The following is a 22,849-nucleotide window of genomic DNA, read 5'->3' as shown; positions in this document are numbered from 1 at the left end:
TTGCGTTGCTGCGTAAGTGTGTCCAAACATGATTAGTCAGTCTGGTGTTGTGCAAGAAATAAACCGATATTAAAGAAATTTTCTATACTTGCAATTTTTTTGATTAAACTCCAAGTGGTCAGAACTTTTTGAGCTATTTGCGCAGCAACAGTAATGCATCATACTCTCTTCAAATAGTAAAACTCTTTTCTAAGCTCAAAAAATGCTTGATATACATAATGAGAACAAATTTGTTGTTTTTAATTCATATCTGACAATAGATTGACGCGTATGAAGCTGATTTTTGATAATTAACCTTGCAAAAGCAAGTGTTTTGTAATCGGAAACAGTACTTATTTTTCCGTAACCATTTTGTCTTTACCCTTGTGATAAGCAATGGTTATGCAATCTTGTACTAGACTTTTTCTCGTAAATAAATTAGTTCACAGGACTCTCCTGGATTCTCGACTCACTCGGATATTTGATTTTATAAATTATAATTTCAATCAACCATATGTCGCAGACGTAACATACCTGCTTGAGATTAACAAGGCTTGTGGTTCGAGTCCGTCCCGGACCTGTTTTTTTTCCAAACTTTGTGCTTTTTCGGGCTATCGTTTGTTTCCTTATTTTTGTAGGTTTAGTTTACGTAGCACAATTTTTCGGGAAGGTTGGGCTTTCTTCTAATTTGCTCTAACAACCATGCTTGGTAGCAAAGCATGGGATCTTGATTGCAGGCGGAATCTGTTTTTTTTTAGAACTGAAAGTTTTCGGCTATGTTAGGTTTTTTTCTGTCTGCTCATTTTTGCCGGTTTAGTTCCTGCGCAATGAGGCTACTTCTGGTTTTCCGAAAACTCCATTTAAAGTTTCTAATGGTGCAGGTAATTTTATTTGGGACTTGTTTGCATTTTTTGCATTTGGGACTTATTTGCATTTTATTTCAATTGATTTTAATCAAAGTCTTGGTATCGCCAAGTTTTCTTTGTGGCGGCTTGTTAAGCTCGTCGCGGCGAAAGCGCGTAATCTGTGTTGGTATATTAGCTACTTAAGCTTGTGATTAGCAAGCGTTATCAAACAAGAATGTAGAGTTTCGGCTTAACAACTTGTTTAACAGAATCACTTGTATCTTGGTTCATAATAAATTCAAACTTCTATATGTTGCCGCCCAACTTAGTCAGGATGTAAAGAATATGCCTGGGACGCAAAAGTCCTGGGTTTGAATCTGACCAGGACCTTTTTTGTCAAACGAAAAATTCCTGTTTCAAATAAAGTTGTCGGACAATGATTTGTCTGCTTATCTGTTGCTCATTTTCACTTTCTGCGTAATCTGTTTTATCAGTTTTATTGTTGACTTGAGACAAAAGGCGACAATAAGAAATCATGCAATTTTCATGAGATAAGACTCCAAATTTGTTGGTCGGGGATCAATGCCGATGTGGGCAATTTTTTAATTTATCAATGCTTATTCGCTTTTTTCTACACTTTCTTAAATTTTGAAAGTTCCCTTTGAGCTTATCCGTTTGAGCTTGCTAAGTGAAGCTATGCCTCTGTTAATTGTTAGGCCCTGTTATCAGTCAGTTTTCTCGAGCGATATTTCGTAGTAAAACGTTTTCAGTCGTTATTCACAAGTTTCTGGGTGAAAAAAAGGTCGTTTTTTTTCAGGCCGAATGAGAGCGAAGAAGTTGAATTACGCATTTAAGCAAGCTGGCGTAGATAAAGAGATTATCTTGAAGCTTGACTTACCATCACATCCGAAAAAGTTGTTTTTCAAAAATTAGCTATGTCATATATTGCGTTGCTGCGTAAGTGTGTCCAAACATGATTAGTCAGTCTGGTGTTGTGCAAGAAATAAACCGATATTAAAGAAATTTTCTATACTTGCAATTTTTTTGATAAAACTCCAAGTGGTCAGAACTTTTTGAGCTATTTGCGCAGCAACAGTAATGCATCATACTCTCTTCAAATGGTAAAACTCTTTTCTAAGCTCAAAAAATTCTTGATATACATAATGAGAACAAATTTGTTGTTTTTAATTCATATCTGACAATAGATTGACGCGTATGAAGCTGATTTTTGACAATTAACCTTGCGAAAGCAAGTGTTTTGTAATCGGAAACAGTACTTATTTTTCCGTAACCATTTTGTCTTTACCCTTGTGATAAGCAATGGTTATGCAATCTTGTACTAGACTTTTTCTCGTAAATAAATTAGTTCACAGGACTCTCCTGGATTCTGGACTCACTCGGATATTTGATTTTATAAATTATAATTTCAATCAACCATATGTCGCAGACGTAACATACCTGCTTGAGATTAACAAGGCTTGTGGTTCGAGTCCGTCCCGGACCTGTTTTTTTTCCAAACTGTGCTTTTTCGGGCTATCGTTTGTTTCCTTATTTTTGTAGGTTTAGTTTACGTAGCACAATTTTTCGGGAAGGTTGGGCTTTCTTCTAATTTGCTCTAACAACCATGCTTGGTAGCAAAGCATGGGATCTTGATTGCAGGCGGAATCTGTTTTTTTTTAGAACTGAAAGTTTTCGGCTATGTTAGGTTTTTTTCTGTCTGCTCATTTTTGTTGGTTTAGTTCCTGCGCAATGAGGCTACTTCTGGTTTTCCGAAAACTCCATTTAAAGTTTCTAATGGTGCAGGTAATTTTATTTGGGACTTGTTTGCATTTTTTGCATTTGGGACTTATTTGCATTTTATTTCAATTGATTTTAATCAAAGTCATGGTATCGCCAAGTTTTCTTTGTGGCGGCTTGTTAAGCTCGTCGCGGCGAAAGCGCGTAATTAAACTATCTGGGTTGGTATATTAGCTACTTACGCTTGTGATTAGCAAGCGTTATCAAACAAGAATGTAGAGTTTCGGCTTAACAACTTGTTTAACAGAATCACTTGTATCTTGGTTCATAATAAATTCAAACTTTTATATGTTGCCGCCCAACTTAGTCAGGATGTGAAGAATATGCCTGGGACGCAAAAGTCCTGGGTTTGAATCTGACCAGGACCTTTTTTGTCAAACGAAAAATTCCTGTTTCAAATAAAGTTGTCGGACAATGATTTGTCTGCTTATCTGTTGCTCATTTTCACTTTCTGCGTAATCTGTTTTATCAGTTTTATTGTTGACTTGAGACAAAAGGCGACAATAAGAAATCATGTAATTTTCATGAGATAAGACTCCAAATTTGTTGGTCGGGGATCAATGCCGATGTGGGCAATTTTTTAATTTATCAATGCTTATTCGCTTTTTTCTACACTTTCTTAAATTTTGAAAGTTCGCTTTGAGATTATCCGTTTGAGCGTGCTAAGTGAAGCTACGCCTCTGTTAATTGTTAGGCCCTGTTAAGAGTCAGTTTTCTCGAGCGATATTTCGTAGTAAAACGTTTTCAGTCGTTATTCACAAATTTCTGGGTGAAAAAAAACGTCGTTTTTTTCAGTCCGAATAAGAGCAAAGAAGTGGAATTACGCTTTTAAGCAAGCTGGCGTAGATAAAGAGATTTGTTTTTCAAAAATTAGCTATTTCATATATTGCGTTGCTGCGTAAGTGTGTGTCCAAACATGATTAGTCAGTCTGGTGTTGTGCAAGAAATAAACCAATATTAAAGAAATTTTCTATACATGCAAGGTTTCTCACTAAACTCCATGTGGTCAGAACTTTTTGAGCTATTTGCGCAGCAACAGTAATGCATCATACTCTCTTCAAATAGTAAAACTCTTTTCTAAGCTCAAAAAATGCTTGATATACATAATGAGAACAAATTTGTTGTTTTTAATTCATATCTGACAATAGATTGACGCGTATGAAGCTGATTTTTGATAATTAACCTTGCAAAAGCAAGTGTTTTGTAATCGGAAACAGTACTTATTTTTCCGTAACCATTTTGTCTTTACCCTTGTGATAAGCAATGGTTATGCAATCTTGTACTAGACTTTTTCTCGTAAATAAATTAGTTCACAGGACTCTCCAGGATTCTGGACTCACTCGGATATTTGATTTTAGAAATTATAAGTTCAATCAACCATATGTCGCAGACGTAACATACCTGCTTGAGATGAACAAGGCTTGTGGTTCGAGTCCGTTCCGGACCTGTTTTTTTTTCGCCAAACTTTGTGCTTTTTCGGCTATCGTTTGTTTGCTTATTTTTGTAGGTTTAGTTTACGTAGCACAATTTTTCGAGAAGGTTCGGCTTTCTTCTAATTTGCTCTAACAACCATGCTTGGTAGCAAAGCATGGGATTTTGATTGCAGGCGGAATCTGTTTTTTTTTCTCGAACTGAAAGTTTTCGGCTTTGTTACGTTTTTGTCTCTCTGCTCATTTTTGCCGGATTAGTTCCTGCGCAATGAGGCTACTTCTGGTTTTCCTAAAACTCCATTTAAAGTTTCTTATAGTGCAGGTAAATTTATTTGGGACTTATTTGCATTTTCTGCATTGGACTTATTTGCATTTTATTTCAATTGATTTTAATCAAAGTCATGGTATCGCCATGTTTTTTTTTGTGGCGGCTTGTTAAGCTCGTCGCGGCGAAAGCGCGTAATTAAACTATCTGTGTTGGTATATTAGCTACTTACGCTTGCGATTAGCAAGCGTTATCAAACAAGAATCTAGAGTTTCGGCTTAACAACTTGTTTAACAGAATCACTTGTATCTTGGTTCATAATAAATTCAAACTTCTATATTTTGCCGCCCAATTTAGTCAGGAGGTGAAGAATTTGCCTGGGACGCAAAAGTGCTGGGTTTGAATTTGACCAGGACCTTCTTTTTCAAACGAAAAGTTCCTGTTTCAAATAAAGTTGTCGGACAATGATTTGTCTGCTTATCTGTTGTCGGCTTAGATGGCACACCATGGAATAGTTTATTTTGTGCTGCGCGCAATTTTTAAATGTTGCTTTTGGTGTTTGATTTTTCCGACAATTTGTAATTTTACTTACCTTGACTTCGTGTTTCCTTTTTTTTGGTTTCGCTGAAAAAATTCATCTGCCCAAATTTTTTGGCCAATTTTTTTGCGCCTTAATGTCCCAATTTTGAGTCGTTTCACTGGAATTAAATTTTTGACACTACTCCGCACTTTTTGAATTGGCTGTAGGTTACCAATCGGTTTGTTACGCTTGTTGAATTTTTTTTTTTGCAGAAAATTATTTCAAAATTCATTGGAAAAAATTTAATTTTGCTCAAAAACGTCTCATGATTTTCAAACAAGGATTATCAAATGAAAGTTTGCCTACTCTTTGTGCATGCATACTACCCTTGAGTTTCTTTTTATACCTGACTCCTCTGTCTACAGTCTTCGAAAAAGTCTGTGAGGGAATACTTGACCCATATTTTTGATTTTTTTTCGTTTTCTCAAAAATTACCCCCTCTCAATCTTAGACTTCAATAGTTCGAAAGGTTTTGATAAAATCTCGGCATAAGCGGTTAGGCCCAAACGTTTTTTTTCACATAAAGTTATAGCACTCCGAATGGTCAAATTTTTGATTTTGTCCGTTTTGTGAATCTTTTTTGTTTTTTCTGGGGAACCAAACTCTCAAATCTGATAGTGTGGGCTCAATGAGGATAACGTTTAGTGGTAAGCTCCCCTGCAATAGCAGCGACTGATAAAATTTTTAACACAAAAATACATCGCCTCGGAAAAATCTATTTTACGATTTTTTGACCGTCTTTTGATTTTTTAGAATAATTCTCGAAAACTACCCTGCCTTATCTGAGGTTTTGGGCTCAATTCAAAGAACGGGTTGTGGGAAATTTATTTGCCCATGCGGTTACGCCCAAATTTTTTCGACAGCAAAAATTTTTGATTTCTTCTAGAACTATCCTCCCAAGTCTGAGATTTCGGGTTCAATCGAAATTAGATGTTGCGTGAATCCTTTCGGTATGAGTGGCTACGCCCTATAATATCACAAAAAGCTTTGATTCTCACACAACAAATTTTTGATTTGTTGACAGTTTTTGGACTGTTCTCGCTAACTATCCTGCCAAATCTGATATCTTACGTATAATCGTAACAACAGGTTGTTACAACCCTGCCTTTTTCATGGGCTATGTCAAGTTTGCTTAAGAAAAAAGTTTTAGTCTTCAAACAAGACAAATTTTGAAACTTGACAATTTTTCGGAAACGTTTTGATATTACGCGGAAACTTTTTGATAGTATTCGAAAACTACCGTGCCAATTCTCAGTTTGTGTTCAATGGGGAAACCCGATTTTAGGAATTGTCTCTACTTTAGTGGCCACAATCTGCTTTTTGCAGAAAAAATAGAATGATTTTGGACTGTCTTTTGACCGTTTTTAGAAGTTTTGACCGTGCTTAGATGAAAAGTTGAATTAAAAGAGCTGGTTGTGATATTTGTTCCTGTAGAAGCGGCTACTCCCTAATTTTTGTAAGAGAAAAGTTATCTCCTTGGGAAAATTGATTATCTCAAAATTTCTTACCCTTCGCACTTATTTAAAGTCTCCTTTAGCTAAGGTTTTGGGTAAAGTCCAATTTTTGAAATCACATTTATCGTGCCGCATCAGTATAGCAAATTCATTTAATATCAAACACATGCCTCCAGCTTTAGTTTTGCCCCTCGCCGAAAATTTTGGTTCACCTAGTTTTTTTCAACATTTGTAAGTTTTTTCGACTTGTTTTTTGTTTGTTTGTGTTGTATCGTAAGTGGTTTGAAGCTCCGCTTCGCCTCTGTATCAAATATGCATAAGATAAAATTGGTTTACCTTATTGGTAACTGTTCCTTATTGCAAGTGGTGTTAAATGATAAAAAAAATGTCAATTGCAAAATTTAAATGTTCAAGCTTACTAAAAGAATATAAACCTTTCGCCAATTTATTAAAAATTTTACAAATTTTCAGATCATGCAAAAATATTCAGTAACCCTTGACCAATGTGAAAACCTACCCTACCCTACCCTACCCTACCCTACCCTACTCCTGGTAGATTTAATTGTTCGTTGTGACTTCGTGTGACGAAAGTATTTAAGTTTTCTTGGCAGTGATTCTTCGTCTCTCTCTCCGCTTCTCCTCTCGCTCGTGCTTTCGATTCGAGAGCTCAGTGCGAAGCTCGTGCACGTTCTGGATACTCTCCTGGATCGTTCCACAACTGATCTCTCTGTTCCGTATCACCCCGTTGGTAACGTCTAGAGAAGTCTTTTCCCTGTTTCTTGTATCCAGCACAGTCTGCACGCAGTAGCTTTCCAGTATAGCCAGCGAAGCTATTTTGTCCTGTTCTTCGCTACTTTTAGTAGGAACTGGTCGTTTCCGTTCTATGCAGACGAAGTGCAACCACAAGCCGATGGTCTCAAAGATCGAAATAGGTGGGGGCAAAAACGTCTTGCTCTTAAAGTCCTTCATGAGCCAATACATCTCAGTTTTCCACTCCATGTCTGCCTTCTGAACTATCTCGTTGAATATTCCACCATAAATGGCAACGAGTAAGTTCAACATGAGAGCGTTTCCGATTACGACAAAAAAGAAACACATCCAGGTCGTGAAGCGGAAATGGGGACCCATGAAGGTCCAGTCGAGGAACTGGTTGCCGAGCGACATGAGATAGGGTCTGAGGAAGATGTAAGACGGTTTGGCCCAGAACAGCGGCTGTAGATTCTCACACGGCGAGGTCGAATTGTCATGCGGCGCCACGGAACTGTAGCTGGCGACGCTTGTCGGCTTGCTCGATCTGTGCTTGCCCCCACCTCCCCCACTAATAAGAGAAGCGATGGTAGAACTGGAACTCATTGTAGACTCATCACCCTGGTGCAGATCGCTCAGACATCGTGCTTCCCTAAAACTCGGTTTTTTAGCCAAAAAAAAACAACAAAAAACCAAATAAGTGATCGAAAAGAGAGTCGTATGATTTCATTGTCGATCAACTTAAAATCTTTATCGTTAAAACTACTATCAGAAATAGTGCGTCGTCTTTTTTGATTATGTAGGTTCTCAAATGTTCCTAAATAAACAGCAAGATGATATGAGTTAACCTGTAGCTATCTTGGGGCACATTGACCGCGAAAATGAAGATTCCGAAGGCAAATAGCAGAACGACCATGATGGCCATGAACCATAGAGTCTCGGCCATCATCTTGCGTATCATGATCCACATGGGTCCCAGGCGGGAACTGCACTGGTAGAAGCGCAACAATCGGATCCACATGAGCATGTTAATGCCACAGTTCATCACTATGGCCGTGTTTCGTGTGGCCTCCCAGGACGTCAGAGGGAAGGACACTAGACCCATGCTGAAAATCAGACAAAATTTAACGCCAGAATAATCACCTTGAATCATTTAAGTTTATAGATATCCATTGATACCGGTGATTGTTTCACAGCTTTTCCAGAAAACATCTCAATGGAATTCTCTTCTAGTTTTGATCCTTCCATTTATGCTTCCAACATGGATAGTTATTTATATCGGAGTTAAAAATGAATTGAAGTACCTCAGGTATACTAGCTCTATGATGTTCCACTCGCTCATGGCCCAAATGCGCAGCTTCATGCCCCAGTTGGCCCTCTGGGTGACCAGTTGCCGGTAGGCCTCCAGAGCATAGCAGATCATGAACTGGAAACTCATTATGCCCCAGATGGACCTATAAAGATGGCAAATTGAGGCTCATGACAGAAATGATATCTTTGTTTTAAGTCTCCTTATTCAAATTTTTTGTTTTAAAAAAAGTTCGAAATAACTGGTTTTCTATTTTTATCGTTGTTTTATTTTTGTAATATGATCATGATGAATGTCTGTTAATTTTGTTGCTATTGGCCTGTAGTTTTAATAACTAAGTCACCTTTTGAGTAAACTGCAAAGGTGAAAAATTTTGTAAACATGTGCTGACCTCATGCCTTGTCCAGTCTCGAATGTGGAAATCGTGAACAGATTGAGGAACACCAAATACGCTATGGTGTGCATGCAAAATTTAGAGATGGGAGAAGTGTAGAATGTCATCAACATCTGACCAGCAGAGACTACAGAAACCTCCGAGTCCTCGTCTGGTTCTGGTTTCAACTCGGAACACTTCGTCTTCAGTGCCTCGAGTCTAGCCGCCTCCTTCTCCTTTGCTTCTTTTTCTTTCTCGTCGCCTTTCTCGATGTCTTTGCCCTTCTTAGAGCTGTCGTCTTCTTTTCCTTGGTCTGTAGACAACAATATCTATAAGCCCGCATTTAATGAAAGTGAAAGAACATTAATCTCAGTTTTCATGTTTTTGTTTGTAACTGCCGACAGAGTTATTTCATTTCTTGTTGGTGACCATTTCGCCCATGCCTTGATGGTGCCGTGCCTACTTCCCAACTTGTGTAGTCAGAGAGTTCCCAAAGTCATCCGCCTCAAGTTGGGAATGGCAACCACGAAATAGATGATACCTGCTTACCCTAGCAAAGCCTTGCAGTGGGCAGGGCCGGTGCAAATAATCGTTTTTAAAATCGTCTAAACTGCTTTTTTTTCGGTTACGTGCAATTGCAAAATCGAGCTGGCTATATAGAACATGTAACAGAGGAGAATTTGATGATATCAGCTCTTTTTTTTGTAAACAAAAATAGGTATTGCTTCTAACATACCTATAGTGCTTCTTCTATTCTTGAACAAATGTGCTGCCTTCATAACCAGTGCATTTTTGGTGTCCCCGTCTTCAACTCCGCCCGGGGCGCCCATCTGAATCGACAAACTGTTGTCTCTCTTGGATTGTCGAGGCTTTTTATTCACGGATAGGAATCGAGGTGTCTGCTGGACGTGGGCATGGCCCTGCTGTTGTGGAGTCTGACGACCGAGAGACGAGGGACTGACCAGGTCTTGACTGGTGTCCGTGTTGCTCCCGCCCAAACTCTGTTCCGTGGTGACATCTCTGCTCTGTCTGTATTCGTTAACGTGCATCCGGTAGTCTTCGTCGTCAGTCAAATGATGCACCTGAAAATTTAATGGCTCTACACTTGGCTTTGTCAAGGAGGATTCAATCGGAATTGCATTGGTTTTTTTTCTGTGAACATCTGCGTTGCAGGCGTATAAATCATACAGATGTTTTTGGCAGCAATGAACGAATCGGTTCACTAATTTTCGTTCTTATGTTCTGTTTTAACTAACAAATTATAGACTCCTTATTCTGGCTGCCTACCTAATAACCGCCGAGGATTTAACTTCATATTATCAATGAAATTGTATAGGGTACCGCCTTAAGTCACATGTAAATGTTCGCTAGTACTTTTTTTAGTAATTATTAGTTGATTTTTTCTGCTTTATCAAAAATAGCCTTCATTAGATGAGTGTCTCGAGGTAACTCGCCTGGTACTTGCAGATGTCAGTGTCATTTTCATTCTCGTTCTCATTCATCTCGCCTTCCGAGTCCCCCTCCCCCATATCCGACTCATTGGTGTCCAGAGTGTGCAAAGTACCAGTTCGCACCCCATTCGTCCCTTCTACTCCCTCCTCACCCCCACTGTCTCCCTCTCCCGCCTCCCCCTCTCCTGCACCTTCTCCTCCTACCCCCTCTTGCTCGCTGTCGGAGTCGGACTCACTGTCTCGTCTGGCACCACGACGCAACTGATCCTTCATCGCCTTTTCTTTGATTCTGACAAATAGCACACAAGAAAATTAGACGGTTGCAATTCCACAGAATGTGCCGACCACAATGAGCTATGCAAACTAAAGGAATAAAAACGCAAACGTTTTTTTGCTTCCATTTTTTTTTGAAGAAATGGAACAAAAAACTTTTTGAAGAAATTTATCGTAAGGTGTATCAAATCGAGTGCAAAACACCCTGAGGCATAGCTCTTCAGCGCTTCGTGAAATGGTCGGAACAATACTTGGTGTTTCAAAATTGGTGTCAGAGTCGAGAAAAAGACCTTCTCTGTGCAGCTGCATTGTTAAGTTGTCTACAGTAAATTTGAAGATAGTCTACAGATGATGAGAACCCGATTACATGGCAAACTGTTGTGTTGTGCACACCAATATAGTACGACATCAAATAACTCAATTCGCTTTATTCCACGTTTATAAACTAGAATGTGCCGCAAGGCAAAGACACTGATTTTGACTGATTGTTCTAGTATATGTCTGATGGTTGCAGGTTTAAGTTATAGTCGAGCTCCTATTTTTGGTTGCTCATATTTGCCATGGTTTTTCCATAAATGAGAGAATAAGCTTGCTAAGGAAGCCAGAAATAATCGGAAACTTTTTCATTAACCCTTTCAGAATTTGATTTCGCTCCTACCCATAGTCCGCAAAGAATGTACAAGGTAGTATATGACATACTACACATGATTGTTTGGTTGGCTGCCCTCGGGGCTCTTCTCTTGAGAGAAGGACCGAATGAGCAAAAATTATCAACGGTTAATCTTAAAACTTAATTCTTACTCAGCTCTAAACTGTCCAAATTTGACTGTTTTTCTAGTTTATTTTTTTAATAATTTGTGAATACTGAATTCTGATTGGCTGGCAAATTTTTCCGTTCTTCTGGCATTCGGTGCTTCTGACATGAGGGATTCCCTTGACTGCCATACTTACGATGTGCTTGAGTTCACGTGATTTGTGGCCGAGAGTTCGTTTGAGGTGTGGTCTTTTCGCTGGCTACTGTTTAAATCAGACAAGTATTAGGATACATGTTTACGCATATTTGCAAAGCAAAGAGAAACAAGAGTAGCCGGTCGGTGTGCATGTAGCACAGAAGTTTCCGACCTTGTTATATACAACAGCTTTAAAAAACATTTTTTCCTTTTCGAAATTGTGTCGTTTTTTGTATGTACTGCGATGAGAGGAACTAACTTATCTAAAGCTTAGAACATTATTAAATTAGGCAAGTTGTCTTAGAAAAATGAATAAGAAAACAAAAAAATTGAAAAAATCAATGGTAGTTTTTTGTTATGTTGTGCGCCATTTTTATTGCCAAGTAAGCGCTTAATGAAGCTCGAAAAAGAATTTTTTTTGGAAATTATTTCGTGTCGCTCGAATCACGATTGAAAGGCCTTTAGAAGAAGTAGCACTCGACACATTCTGATATTTGTTTTTGATAGCTGATTTTGCGTGGGGAAAAACTAGAATACACCCGAGAACCAATCAATGATTTTTGACCGAATTCGTAATGAAACTGTTTAACTTGGAAACGTTATAGTTTAGGAACTAGTTTTTATACTTGTTTCAATTGATTGATACTTTGTCATCGGCCAAGCGCGAGGATTGTGCCGAGTGTATTTTTTTTGGGTAAGAATGAGGCTACTAACAGCTGTATCTTGCGTAGAGCGATGGCGGCCCTTGCGAACACGTCGACGTCTCCCTCCTTGGCAGTCTCCAACAGCTTTTTCTTCTCCCTCCGCAGAGCCTCCATTTTGGCCACCTCACTCTTCCGAATCAACTCCCGCTTCGCTTTCAACAGACGCTGAGTTCGCTCGTCCTCCTATACTCAAACACATACTTTCTCATAAAAACGGATAATCGCGTTTTCTGCCCTCATTTTTCTCTCGTAATATTTCGCACACAAAGCTCATTCCCGAGTGAAGGGCAAAATTTGTGGAGGGCAAAAGTCCCGCGAAAAAAATCAGCATTAGGGCTCAGTCATTTATTGCAGTTTGGACTTGTTAATATCAGATAGTATTTGTTTATAAGTTTATACATGTCTATGACCTCTGCAATTTAGATCTGTGGGTTCTTGGCTGATTTTTTAAGTTTATATCCTTCTTTGTCATAGTTATCAAAATGTTTAGGACCGATCTGTGTGTGTAGTTACTTGGTCTTTCGATAAGGAAGGTTAATGCCAGCAGCAATCGTCGACATTCACGCAATTTAATTTTCAGATTTTATGGCTGTATAATTAGCGTAGAATCAACTGCGTTGACATTTGCGCCAATGAAGAGGGGTTTCTACGATGTGGTCATTAGTGGCGCGGGAGTGTCTGGACTGGGACTGGCTGCACTACTCAAGAAAAGTCCACTATTCAAGTCAGACCACTAAGTTGGAGCTCCCATTTTTTAATAAGAATGATAAGGATTCGTTTGCTTGTCTAATTTAGTTTTCGAATCAGCGTCTCTAATTGTAGTTTTTTTTCGAGAATATAGTACTTGTTTGCATGATTTTGAATACGTCTAATTTCTTGTTTTCATATTTAGTGGCATCAATATTTAGTCTTGTATCCTGATTTTTAATTATTTTTTAATCAATGTGCAACAGGTCTCGATCAGTTCTGGTGTTGGACAGAACTCTTCCCAACATCCTTCCTGCTATGGATCCCAAAGAAGAGGGTGGAAACAGGAGTGAAAAGAGCAGACCCTATTCTAACAGGATCTATGCTCTGAACGAGTCATCATTGGAAGTGCTGCAGAGGACAGGGGCGTGGGAGGTACGTTCCAGAAACTAATTAAAACTGATTGCAAAACCGAGTAAATGTTGACTTAATCTATTTCGACGAGTATTTTCAAATAGATGCAATTACATATTGTGTAGAAAGCAGTTCTAATAACACTGCCTGTTGTAATATTAGACTGTGTGTATCCAAAACAATCGAAATTTAGTTTTTTTTATTTTCCAGGTGGTGTGTGACGAGTACAGACACTGGCCAGCCTACAGAATGGTAACTCTGGACTCGAAGTCTCCAAGTGGCTTCACATCTTTTCCTTCCTCTTCACTCGAATCGGATGAAAGAATCGAGGCTAGTATGAGAATAGAGTTAACGCTAATGCAGATTTAAATCAGAATGTCAAAGGCTATCCATAATATTAACCCATTTTGTTTAAAATTGTATCAAAAATAGTCAATTCAAAAAATTCAAGACTGCTCGTATTAGGGCGAAGCCCTGAATGTTCCGACTGCTTTTTAAGGTTTCTGGAGCAGTGATAACCTATAAAAATTAAAGGTAATAAATAAAAAAAATTTTGAAATTTTTTATGAAAATCATCCCCCCACACGCCATATAAAGTACAAAAGGATAGATTTCGCTCCTTGAAACAAATCAATAATGGCAAATAAGCTTCTTTTAACCAACTTGGAACGATTTCTGAGACGGATTAAGACTCCGCTTTCGCGTTAATAGAGCGAAATATATCGCGCGTCAATTGTCCCAAATTGGCCAAAATGGCTATCACTAAACCCCCGTAACTTTACGAAAAACAATCACAGGTGAAATATCTTTTCAAATTTGAGCTTAAGACAACAATACCTTTCGAATGATATTAAAAAAATTCCGTCAAAAAAGGCTAATTAAAAAGTCGAAATTTGTCTGAAGAAAAAAACCCACCCCGAGCACAAGTATTCCTTTTATTTCGTATCGAAAGTCGGAACAATAATCAAGCTGTACTCTAGAACTAGGTCGGTTATTTTAGGGAAATAAAAATTAAAAATCATTCTGAAATGACAGTGGGTTTGCTGGGTGTTTCATTGGTTTGTTAGTTGGATAAAACTCTGTTTCAGAAGCCAGTGGCACACTTTTTAGAAAGTGAAGTGATCGTGTCAAGTCTCCTAAAAGTCATTCAAGACAGTCCCCACAAGGTCACCGACACAGTAAGCATGAACAAAAACGAGATCACAGGTATCCAACGCAATCAATCATCAATCCAATTGACACTTGAGGGTGGACAGACGATCGAAACTAGTCTACTAGTTGGAGCTGAAGGTTACAAATCGAACGTGAGGAAATTAGCAAAAATGAAATGCTACCAGCATGAATATCATCATCATGCACTGGTCGGAACACTCAGCGTCGAATGTTCCGATGGAAACAGGGCTGCTTGGCAGAGATTTCTACCTTCGGGACCTATTGCGTCACTACCTCTCAATAGAGATACAGCATCTTTGGTACTATTTGCAGAAAAGTCCAATTTGGACGAGCTAATAACGAAAACTGAAAGTGAAATTGTAGAACAATTAAATGCTTATTGGAGTGAAGATTATGGAGATAATTTTCAATTTACTGGGGCGCTTAAAATATTGTCAAGAGGTCTGAACGGAATCACTGGAAGCCCAGAAGCTGAGGAGCCGAAACCTCCGATGATCAGATCGGTCGACAAATCAACACTCGCCACTTTTCCCGTTGGATTTGGCCATGCTTCTCACTATGTGCAACCAAATATTGCCCTAATAGGTGATGCAGCGCACAGAATTCATCCTTTGGCCGGTCAAGGTGCAAATCTGAGTCTACTCGATTGCGAAGTTTTGTCTACGCAGGTTGAGGAAGCACTGGGAAAAGGGGAGAATCCGGGAAAATATTCTAGTTTACTCGAGTATGAGAGAAAGGCACAGAAGCATAATTTGACTACTCAGTTGTTCTGTGATTTGATATACAGAATGTACGGGACGAACAGTGCACCTGTAGTGGCATTGAGAAGTCTGGCGTCAATTGGTGTGAACAATTTGGAAATGGTGAACAAATCGCTTGTTCACTGGGCCTCCTCCGGCAAGAATGCTTACAAAACTTAAATTAGTGCTAATAAGAAAAAGCAAAGAAGTTTTAGTATTCAAATTTTTTGAAACTTTTGCTTCTTTAGTTCCAATTTGGTAGACTGAGAATGAAATCAAGGCCCAGAGTGCTGTTTTCTGAAATAAAAAGTATTTTAGCTTTTGATATTTTTCGCTCAGTTAGCCAAAAACTTGTGGCGTGGCATGTTCCGCCTTAAAAATTGGAAGAAAGCACGGACTAAATAGATTACTTGGTTACTGGCGTTTACTTGTCATTGGAGCTGTGTATTTGTATAGCTCTACCTGTAGGAACTCGCTGATGCTGGGAGGTCTGTGCATCATTGGTTTCATCTTCCTGATGGGAGTGTGTTGTTGCTGATGATTCTGATCCAGGAACGCAGTTTCTTCCTCTCCCTCGTCCTCATCCTCTTGTTCCTCTTCTTCGTCGATTTCATGGCATCCACCGCCGCTTGTTTCATCTGAAGGGGATCCTTCCTCAAGTTGGTTACTTGGGGACGATGATGGCGAGGGTTGAGTTAGCTTAGGGTTCGCATCAGAACTATCCCGGAAGAATATGGGGATTCGGAAGGGCAGCAGGACGGGGAGGAGGAAGGTGAACAACACCTGTTGCAGACTGGCCCTCATGCCTGCCTTCCACATGTAGTCTATGGCCACTTGCATCAGGGGGTGTGCGATGATCTCCTTCGCTTCCTGAAAGTGACCATTGAACATGATTATATCAATGATATCATCGAGCGGAGAAAGAAATTGTAAATGAGGGAGGGATCTTTCAGATACCATGCTTGATGTTGTAGCCCGGAATGATGCCTCTTGTAATACCCTGTGCTGAATCATTGCCTGAATATTTTTAAATATTTATGAGATGAAATCTCAAACGCGAAGTATTCATCATTTTCATATGTAGACTTTAATGCTGTTTTTTTTAAATAAGTTTTTTTTTTTGCAAATAATGAGAAATGTATTGCTCTCATGAAATTTTGTTACGAACAATGAAAGCGGCAAGGTCCATGACGTTGATTCTTCCGAAAGCCCTGAACTTGTAGGTGACCAGCTGCTGGGCCATCTGTTTGTTCACTTGCCAGCTCAGTTCTATCATCTCCTGGGCCAGCTGGGAGAAATGGAGTGAGTTGGCCTCCATCTCCAGTCGGATCTCCTCGTCCCTCTGAGGAAGAGCACTCCTGTGTGCCTCCCACAGTCGGGATCCAATCAGCGCCATCATCAGGGGCGACTGAAACCACGCAAAAACTATGAGAACTTGCTATGTATCTAGGAGTTAAAATCAATATGAACTGAAAAGTGGCTAAGGTATCCGTTTCTTATCGAATCGTCGCTTGTTCGACGCCTATCATGGTCGATGCTGGGATTTTTACCTTGACCCTCGTGGAAGATTAATCTTTACTGTAAAACTTTAAATGCTCACTACAGATTTGATATTTGTTAAGTATGACAACGGAGACCGTTTTCCCATTTTTTTCTATAATGAAGTCAGTTATTGAATTGATTCTGACTCAATTAGTTTGAATAATTAACTGCACTTAATTGATTTTTTTTCAGGTTTTCTTAATGTTGGCGATTTAAACAGGCTGCATAATGGCTATCACTTTTTCTATCTCTTTCGATGATGCTCTTTTCTCCAATTTCTTCAGCAAGAAAATCAATAAGAAGAAAGATGTCTCAGATGATGCGATTCCTTCCGAAGACTGGGAGGGTAATTTCTTCTCTGTTGTAGACGAAAAGTCTGGCGAAAAATTTGGTGACTTGTCTATCAAGTTTGACTTATCTCAATACAAAGGCGATCAGAACTCCACGTCCGAAAAGATTGAAATGGCCTCAAACGCGGAACCAGAGCCTCGGATCCAATGTCAATTGGAGTCTCTAGAAAACCATCTCCAATCTTCCTCTCAATCTCCAGGTCTCAAGTCTCAATCACCATCAAACAAACAGAAGAATGAAATCAAAATAGAAGCTGATCTCGATATGGAGGAGGAACAAGCCTCATTCCACGAACCAGCATCATTCGTAGAAAAAGTGACACCCTTGAACTTAGTTGCAGAAGAATCTCAAAATCGGGAGGAGTTCTCGGTTTTTGCAACAACTCAAAGCCTGCAAAGGTCTTGTCAGAATGAAGAGACAGATACTTATCAACAGTTTTGTCTGTCGAAGAGATCTCCTGCTAAAACTTCAATCGAAAGTGATTTCGAAAGCAGAAATTTGATCAACAACATTGGGTCAAATAATGTAGCGCCGTTAGCAACGAAGATCAGGTCCGACAAATTGCAGTCGAGTACAGAAAATTCGCCTTATGGTTTGGGACATGAACTTATCAGTTCATATCACGAGACAGCTCCAACTGCTGGCAAAGAAACGTCATTTATTGACAGAGAATTAATACAAGTGCTTACGAGGTGGCAAAACCAAGACCCAAATAGAGAAGAAAACTGCACACATATCCTGCGTGACTCAAATGAGGCGCTTCCAATTACAACATCTCAAACATCATCACCATCATCATCTGGTGCTGCAAGTCTCCCGCAGAGGTGTCCAAGCTATAGAAAGATCAAACCGAATGCAAAGAAAGTAGATAGAAGCCAAATTGTTGTGAATGCATACAGCAGCAGACACCACCCTGCAAGTTATTCTAGCAGGTCGCTGGAGTTCGCCTGTCCGACGTGTGAGTTCCGGACACGCAAAAACTCCTATCTTCTTAACCACATTCGCCGCAACCATTTGGGCATTCAAGTAGGTTGTATGCTGTGTTCCTATTCGACTAAATGGAAACAGACTATGAAGTTGCACTACATGAAGAAACACAAATTGGGAGAAGAAGAGACCAAGTTCATGTTGGACAATGCAGTGTTCCATCCTCCAGCTAAAGATATCCAACGATAGAACGATCAGTCTAGATTATGTACACACTGAATATAGGGGAAATTCTGCTCTGACGGTTTTTGAAATCAGACCAAGCGCTCTTTCTATCATATTAAAACAATCTCATACTAAACTGTTTTCGCTATTTCAACTCATTTTAATTCCATGCAATTTTTATGTCTTCTTAATTCTTTGCTGTTCCATTCCAATTATATTATCTTCCATTGAATGGAGTTAAATAATATTGTACATCACCAACTAACCGCATATGTTCAAGCAGCTACATATAATCATGGTCATCTTATAATTACAGTCATGAGTTTTGGCGCAAAAACCGTAAAGTTGTTGAGATTCTTTCGAAAAGCATTTTCCATTCATGGAAACGCTGAAGATTAACATTTGTCCGACGTTTTTTACTTTCAGTGACCTGTATGAACTAAACTGGCCATGATTTTATTCTAGCTAGTACGGGAATGCAATAAGTTTATCAGTTGAATTGATTAGTATAAATCAATATGCTTCTAAAATTTTCGTGTATTCCTTCTGAGTGCCTGACCGAAAAGGGTCGAGCCAATATTGTCATAAATATCATATTTTACCTTAACCTTATGTATATATTTTTAGACTACCTAAAATGAAAACAAGTACAAACGATAGTAAATAATGTTGTTACCTGGAAGAAAAAATAAATTTACTAAGTTTCATGTTTTTTCAGCGGTTCATTTGAGTGAGCGAGACCATTTCACCTTAGCCCTGATTATTTGAAATGACTGTACGTAGATGGCTTTGCTTTAAACTTACCGTCTTAATTTACTTGTCAATTTCTTTCTAGGTAATAGAATCATGGATCATTATCATAGTACTGGTAACGCTTTTGATAGCTTGCGCAGTGGTCCTCTATCTTTTCCCGAATTGACTTTTTCCTTCAGCTTCGACAGCTCAGTTCTGTGCACAGTGCTGCTGAATCATTTAGCCCACAACCGCAAAGCACACGAGAACGGAGGAGAAAACGAGAACGAAGAGCAATGCCAAGGTCAAGGCAGAAAAGGCGAGATGGGGGATGGTTTGAAAGTGGGGGAGTGCATGTGGAAAAATACCTTTTCTATCATAGACGAAAGTGTTGAAACCAGGAACAAACTTGGAACCATTTCTATGAGGATGTGTTCGCGCTCATCTGAAACAAATCGCTCCTTAAGTAGGTCTCAGAATATGAAAAGCCAAATCAGTCGGCCTGGTAATGGAAATTTGGACCACTCTGCTATGCAAAAGGACTTCCAAAGCCCGTTCAATAGTTTCGATTTCACTTTAAAGGATTCCGGTGGTCAATGCGACGACGGAGTTGATGGTGAACAGATCAGTGGAGACATGGTCTCGCCGCAATTTCAAAGTGAACAACGCAGTTGCTTCTCGCAATCCATGCCTGATGAACCAGGTTTTGCAGTTGGCCAAGGCGATGTATCTAACGATGCAGCACCATCGTCTATGCTATTTGACAATAACGGAGGAACTCTTTTGGGAGGACGCTCTGCTGAAGATGAGCCCTCTTATGAACATCTGATCCGCGAACTGCACGGATCAATCGATTCAATGTTCAGTATGAACCAATCACCTTCGAAAGACGAGTTCACATCTCCCGTAGAAACCAGTACATCTGAGTATTTTGAGAACAACTTGCAGCGCAGTAAAAATTTGGGTCCCGTATGTTCGAAAACATCGCCCCGCTTGATTAGACCGAGGCCGGTTGCATTGACAGAGAGAAAATCCCCGGTTCAGGTGATCGAGAACTCTCCGAACCAGGACAAACCTCCTAACCTCACTCCGAGAATAGTAAAGACGGTATGGAAGAAAGAATCTCCCAACAAAATCGATGTCAAAGACTTGGATGCGAAGTTGAGCCTAAGGGCGAATCAGTTGTATATATACAGGAACACAGTATCAAATGCCGATAAAAATGGGCTGTTAAAATGTAGTGTTTTCAAGTGTAACTATCAGACTTACAAGAAAAATCTAATGTATATGCATGTGCGAAACGCTCACTCAAGTTTAGTGGTAAGTTGTGCTCTTTGTAACTACACGACTAGACAGAAACAATCTCTAGGAAAGCATTACACGAATAAACATAAGCTGGACATGGAATCCATAAGTATGTTGCTGAAGGGAACCAAGTTTGCGCATACGGGCGATTCCTCGATAATCGTCTCAGTTCCATCCTTACCTCCTGCGATACCTGGTCAAGTCCAATCACCAAGTACAGCTATTCACATGCCGGACCCAATCGCGAATGAAATTAATGGGTTCATGTTAGTGCCTGCAACTGATCAAATAGCTATCCAATCAAATTCAGCTTCAAATGGTCTGCAGTTGCAATCACCGACAGCAGCCTCAGATGAAAATGGATCAATTTGGGATCGTCTTCATAATAACATTTTGAATGGTTAACAAGACTACTAAGACATAGACTGCTTAAAATTTATCGGTTCGACAAAATTGTTTAAACCTATAGTTTGCACCATGGACTGTTTTTATAACAAATTAAGTTGATGTTTTTAGTTTTTAATTGATCTTTGTTTATTCAAAATTACTAGTTAGTCAATTAATAAATCGTTCTAGTGAAAAACTCTTGAACAAGATTTGAAATCTGAGTCCTGAATTTGAAAGGTAGTTAGCCGTGAATTTTTGAAACACTGTTATGCTGAAGAAAAAAATTCTGGACCTCAATTTATTGGATCCTAAAGCTAATCGATTCTCACGTATTAGCTCAATTAGTTTTAGTTTATACGTAAAAGCAGTCATTGATTTCTGAATAGATTGTTTGGTTTGGGGGTAGAGAATGTGAATTGATGGATGAAACAGAAAAAAGTCACGTCGTATTAAGAGAACGGAAGGTATAAAAACAAAATTGAAAAATCGTTGCGATATTAGTCTCTTATCGATCATTTGTCGTTTTTGCAGTATTACTTGACTATCTTATTTTAAAACCAGCTTTCCTCTATTGTTTGTTAAAAATCATGCCAGAATCACTATTCCTTCACTCATGGGTGGCTGGAATGAAGGTTACCCGACTACAGATTTTTTATATGATTGATTACTGCCTATCGTTGAAGAGTAAGTAGTCGCAAATGAAACACTCAATCTATTTCCGTCAAAAGACGTAAAATATTTTGAAATTTGTGAGACAGTAATCACGGCCACCATGTTTCTAAGACTTTAAATCAATATACTCCTAAAAAGTCTCGAATATCTAGGTAAACCAGCTGTTTTTCAAAATCGAAGAAAATTTTTCTTGTGAAAACAATTGATAACATTATTGATAAAAATATATATCGATCGTGCGTTAATTTCTTTTAAAAAAAAGTCAAAAAAGCAGTTTTTAAACCCCAATAACTTCATAGTCTTAAAAATAACTTCATAGGTGATTCTTTTTACACATGCGAAAGCAAGTGTCTTGTAATCGGGAACAGTACTTTTTTCCCGTAAAAAACTTTTCTTAGAAATCTTACTTGCGTTCCTCACTTGAGTTATTAATGAACCTTAACAAATTCCAAGTTCGTTCCCATTTGGCATAGAGGTAATGTGGTTGCCTTTGCACCCTAAGATCTAGGATCGAGTCCCGGTCAGGTCTTGTTTTTTAGTACGTATGAAATGGATTTTTTTCTGGTAAAAGTTGAGCTTTCGGAATTTCGTTTATTTGCTCATGTTTTGTCGGCTTATTTATCACATCACGATTTTTCTTTTGCTGTAAGCAATTTTCTCATCATAGTTGCAAGTGTTGTTTATTGTAGTTTCAGCTCCGCTTCGTCTCTGTGTAGAATTTTCATTCATCAAAAGTTTTTGACTGACATTTTCCAAAACTTTTGCAAGGGTACTGGTGGCTCCACTATCCAGCAAAATGAAAGCGAGTCAAGCTATTAGCAACTGTTATCAAATCGGAGATTAGACGTTTCCGGAGAAAAATTTCTCTAACGGAGTCAATGAATCATTTTTAACTTCCCTCATAACCAAAACAATTTCAAGCCACAAAATTTGTGATTGTGATTGTCCATAATAAGGGTCAGGGATTCGAGTAATGACTGTATCTGATTTTTTTTGCAAATTTGTTGTGCTTTCAATTCAATGATGCCCAGATAGTACAAAGGGCATCTCACCAATATTCTCGCCATTATTCTCAAAAAAATACAAAGGGGGACCCTTTGGGTCGGCAGGGGGTCGAATCCCTGAGCGAGGCGTCCGCCCCCCATAAATCCGCTACTGTTACTGCAATTTTCTTGGCCGATGATTTGTTTTACGAAAACTCACTTTTTGGTCTCCATTTTAGTTAGCTGTTTAAAGAATGCCAAGTATGCAAGAGAAGCAATGCTTTGTGTTTTTAACAAATGAGTTCTTCACGTGGGTTTTATGCAAATGAACCTTAATGAATCATGAGAGAGTTGTTCGTTCTTCTCCTCAAATCGTTTTAATTTTTTCCCCAAAAACATAGAATATCTAGCAGCGTGCTCGTAGTCATGTTTTTTCTTTTGACCTTGATTATAAGAGATTTAATCGCAAGTGGCACGAAGTTCCGCTTCTATTCTGTATCTAAAATATGTACCTCACGCAGAAATCTTTGATTCCCTCCTGATCAGAATGGTAG

The 22,849-nt window shown here is 38.9% G+C and overlaps 2 protein-coding genes across 10 annotated transcripts in view; one reads left to right on the top strand and one right to left on the bottom strand.

Moving 5' to 3' along the window:
* LOC134841327 (ubiquinone biosynthesis monooxygenase COQ6, mitochondrial-like) overlaps nucleotides 1-15,604 on the top strand; it is a 42,530-nt gene extending 26,926 nt beyond the window's left edge. Inside the window, exons 2-5 of the mRNA XM_063857240.1 lie at nucleotides 12,736-12,881; nucleotides 13,111-13,279; nucleotides 13,469-13,588; nucleotides 14,347-15,604. Coding sequence (XP_063713310.1) covers nucleotides 12,790-12,881; nucleotides 13,111-13,279; nucleotides 13,469-13,588; nucleotides 14,347-15,351 — 1,386 coding nt within the window. The 5' untranslated portion in view covers nucleotides 12,736-12,789 and the 3' untranslated portion in view covers nucleotides 15,352-15,604. The remainder of the gene's footprint in view (nucleotides 1-12,735; nucleotides 12,882-13,110; nucleotides 13,280-13,468; nucleotides 13,589-14,346) is intronic.
* The window catches only part of LOC134841325 (transient receptor potential cation channel subfamily M member 1-like), a 106,892-nt gene continuing 90,921 nt past the window's right edge, over nucleotides 6,879-22,849 (bottom strand). For 8 of the 9 annotated variants that reach the window (XM_063857239.1, XM_063857237.1, XM_063857236.1 and 5 more), the window contains 10 exons: nucleotides 16,340-16,579; nucleotides 15,634-16,041; nucleotides 12,168-12,340; nucleotides 11,455-11,520; nucleotides 10,234-10,519; nucleotides 9,516-9,861; nucleotides 8,798-9,092; nucleotides 8,402-8,551; nucleotides 7,946-8,203; nucleotides 6,879-7,749 (listed from right to left, as the gene is read on the bottom strand). In XM_063857239.1, coding sequence (XP_063713309.1) covers nucleotides 6,945-7,749; nucleotides 7,946-8,203; nucleotides 8,402-8,551; nucleotides 8,798-9,092; nucleotides 9,516-9,861; nucleotides 10,234-10,519; nucleotides 11,455-11,520; nucleotides 12,168-12,340; nucleotides 15,634-16,041; nucleotides 16,340-16,579 — 3,027 coding nt within the window. In that variant the 3' untranslated portion in view covers nucleotides 6,879-6,944. The remainder of the gene's footprint in view (nucleotides 7,750-7,945; nucleotides 8,204-8,401; nucleotides 8,552-8,797; nucleotides 9,093-9,515; nucleotides 9,862-10,233; nucleotides 10,520-11,454; nucleotides 11,521-12,167; nucleotides 12,341-15,633; nucleotides 16,042-16,339; nucleotides 16,580-22,849) is intronic. The other variant, XM_063857233.1, reaches the window with a different exon arrangement.

This window comes from Symsagittifera roscoffensis, chromosome 3 (assembly GCF_963678635.1).
Source record: "Symsagittifera roscoffensis chromosome 3, txSymRosc1.1, whole genome shotgun sequence".
NCBI lineage: Eukaryota > Metazoa > Xenacoelomorpha > Acoela > Convolutidae > Symsagittifera > Symsagittifera roscoffensis.
The sequence above is the reverse complement of the archived record's forward strand: the minus strand, read 5'-3'. Positions and strand labels throughout refer to the sequence as shown.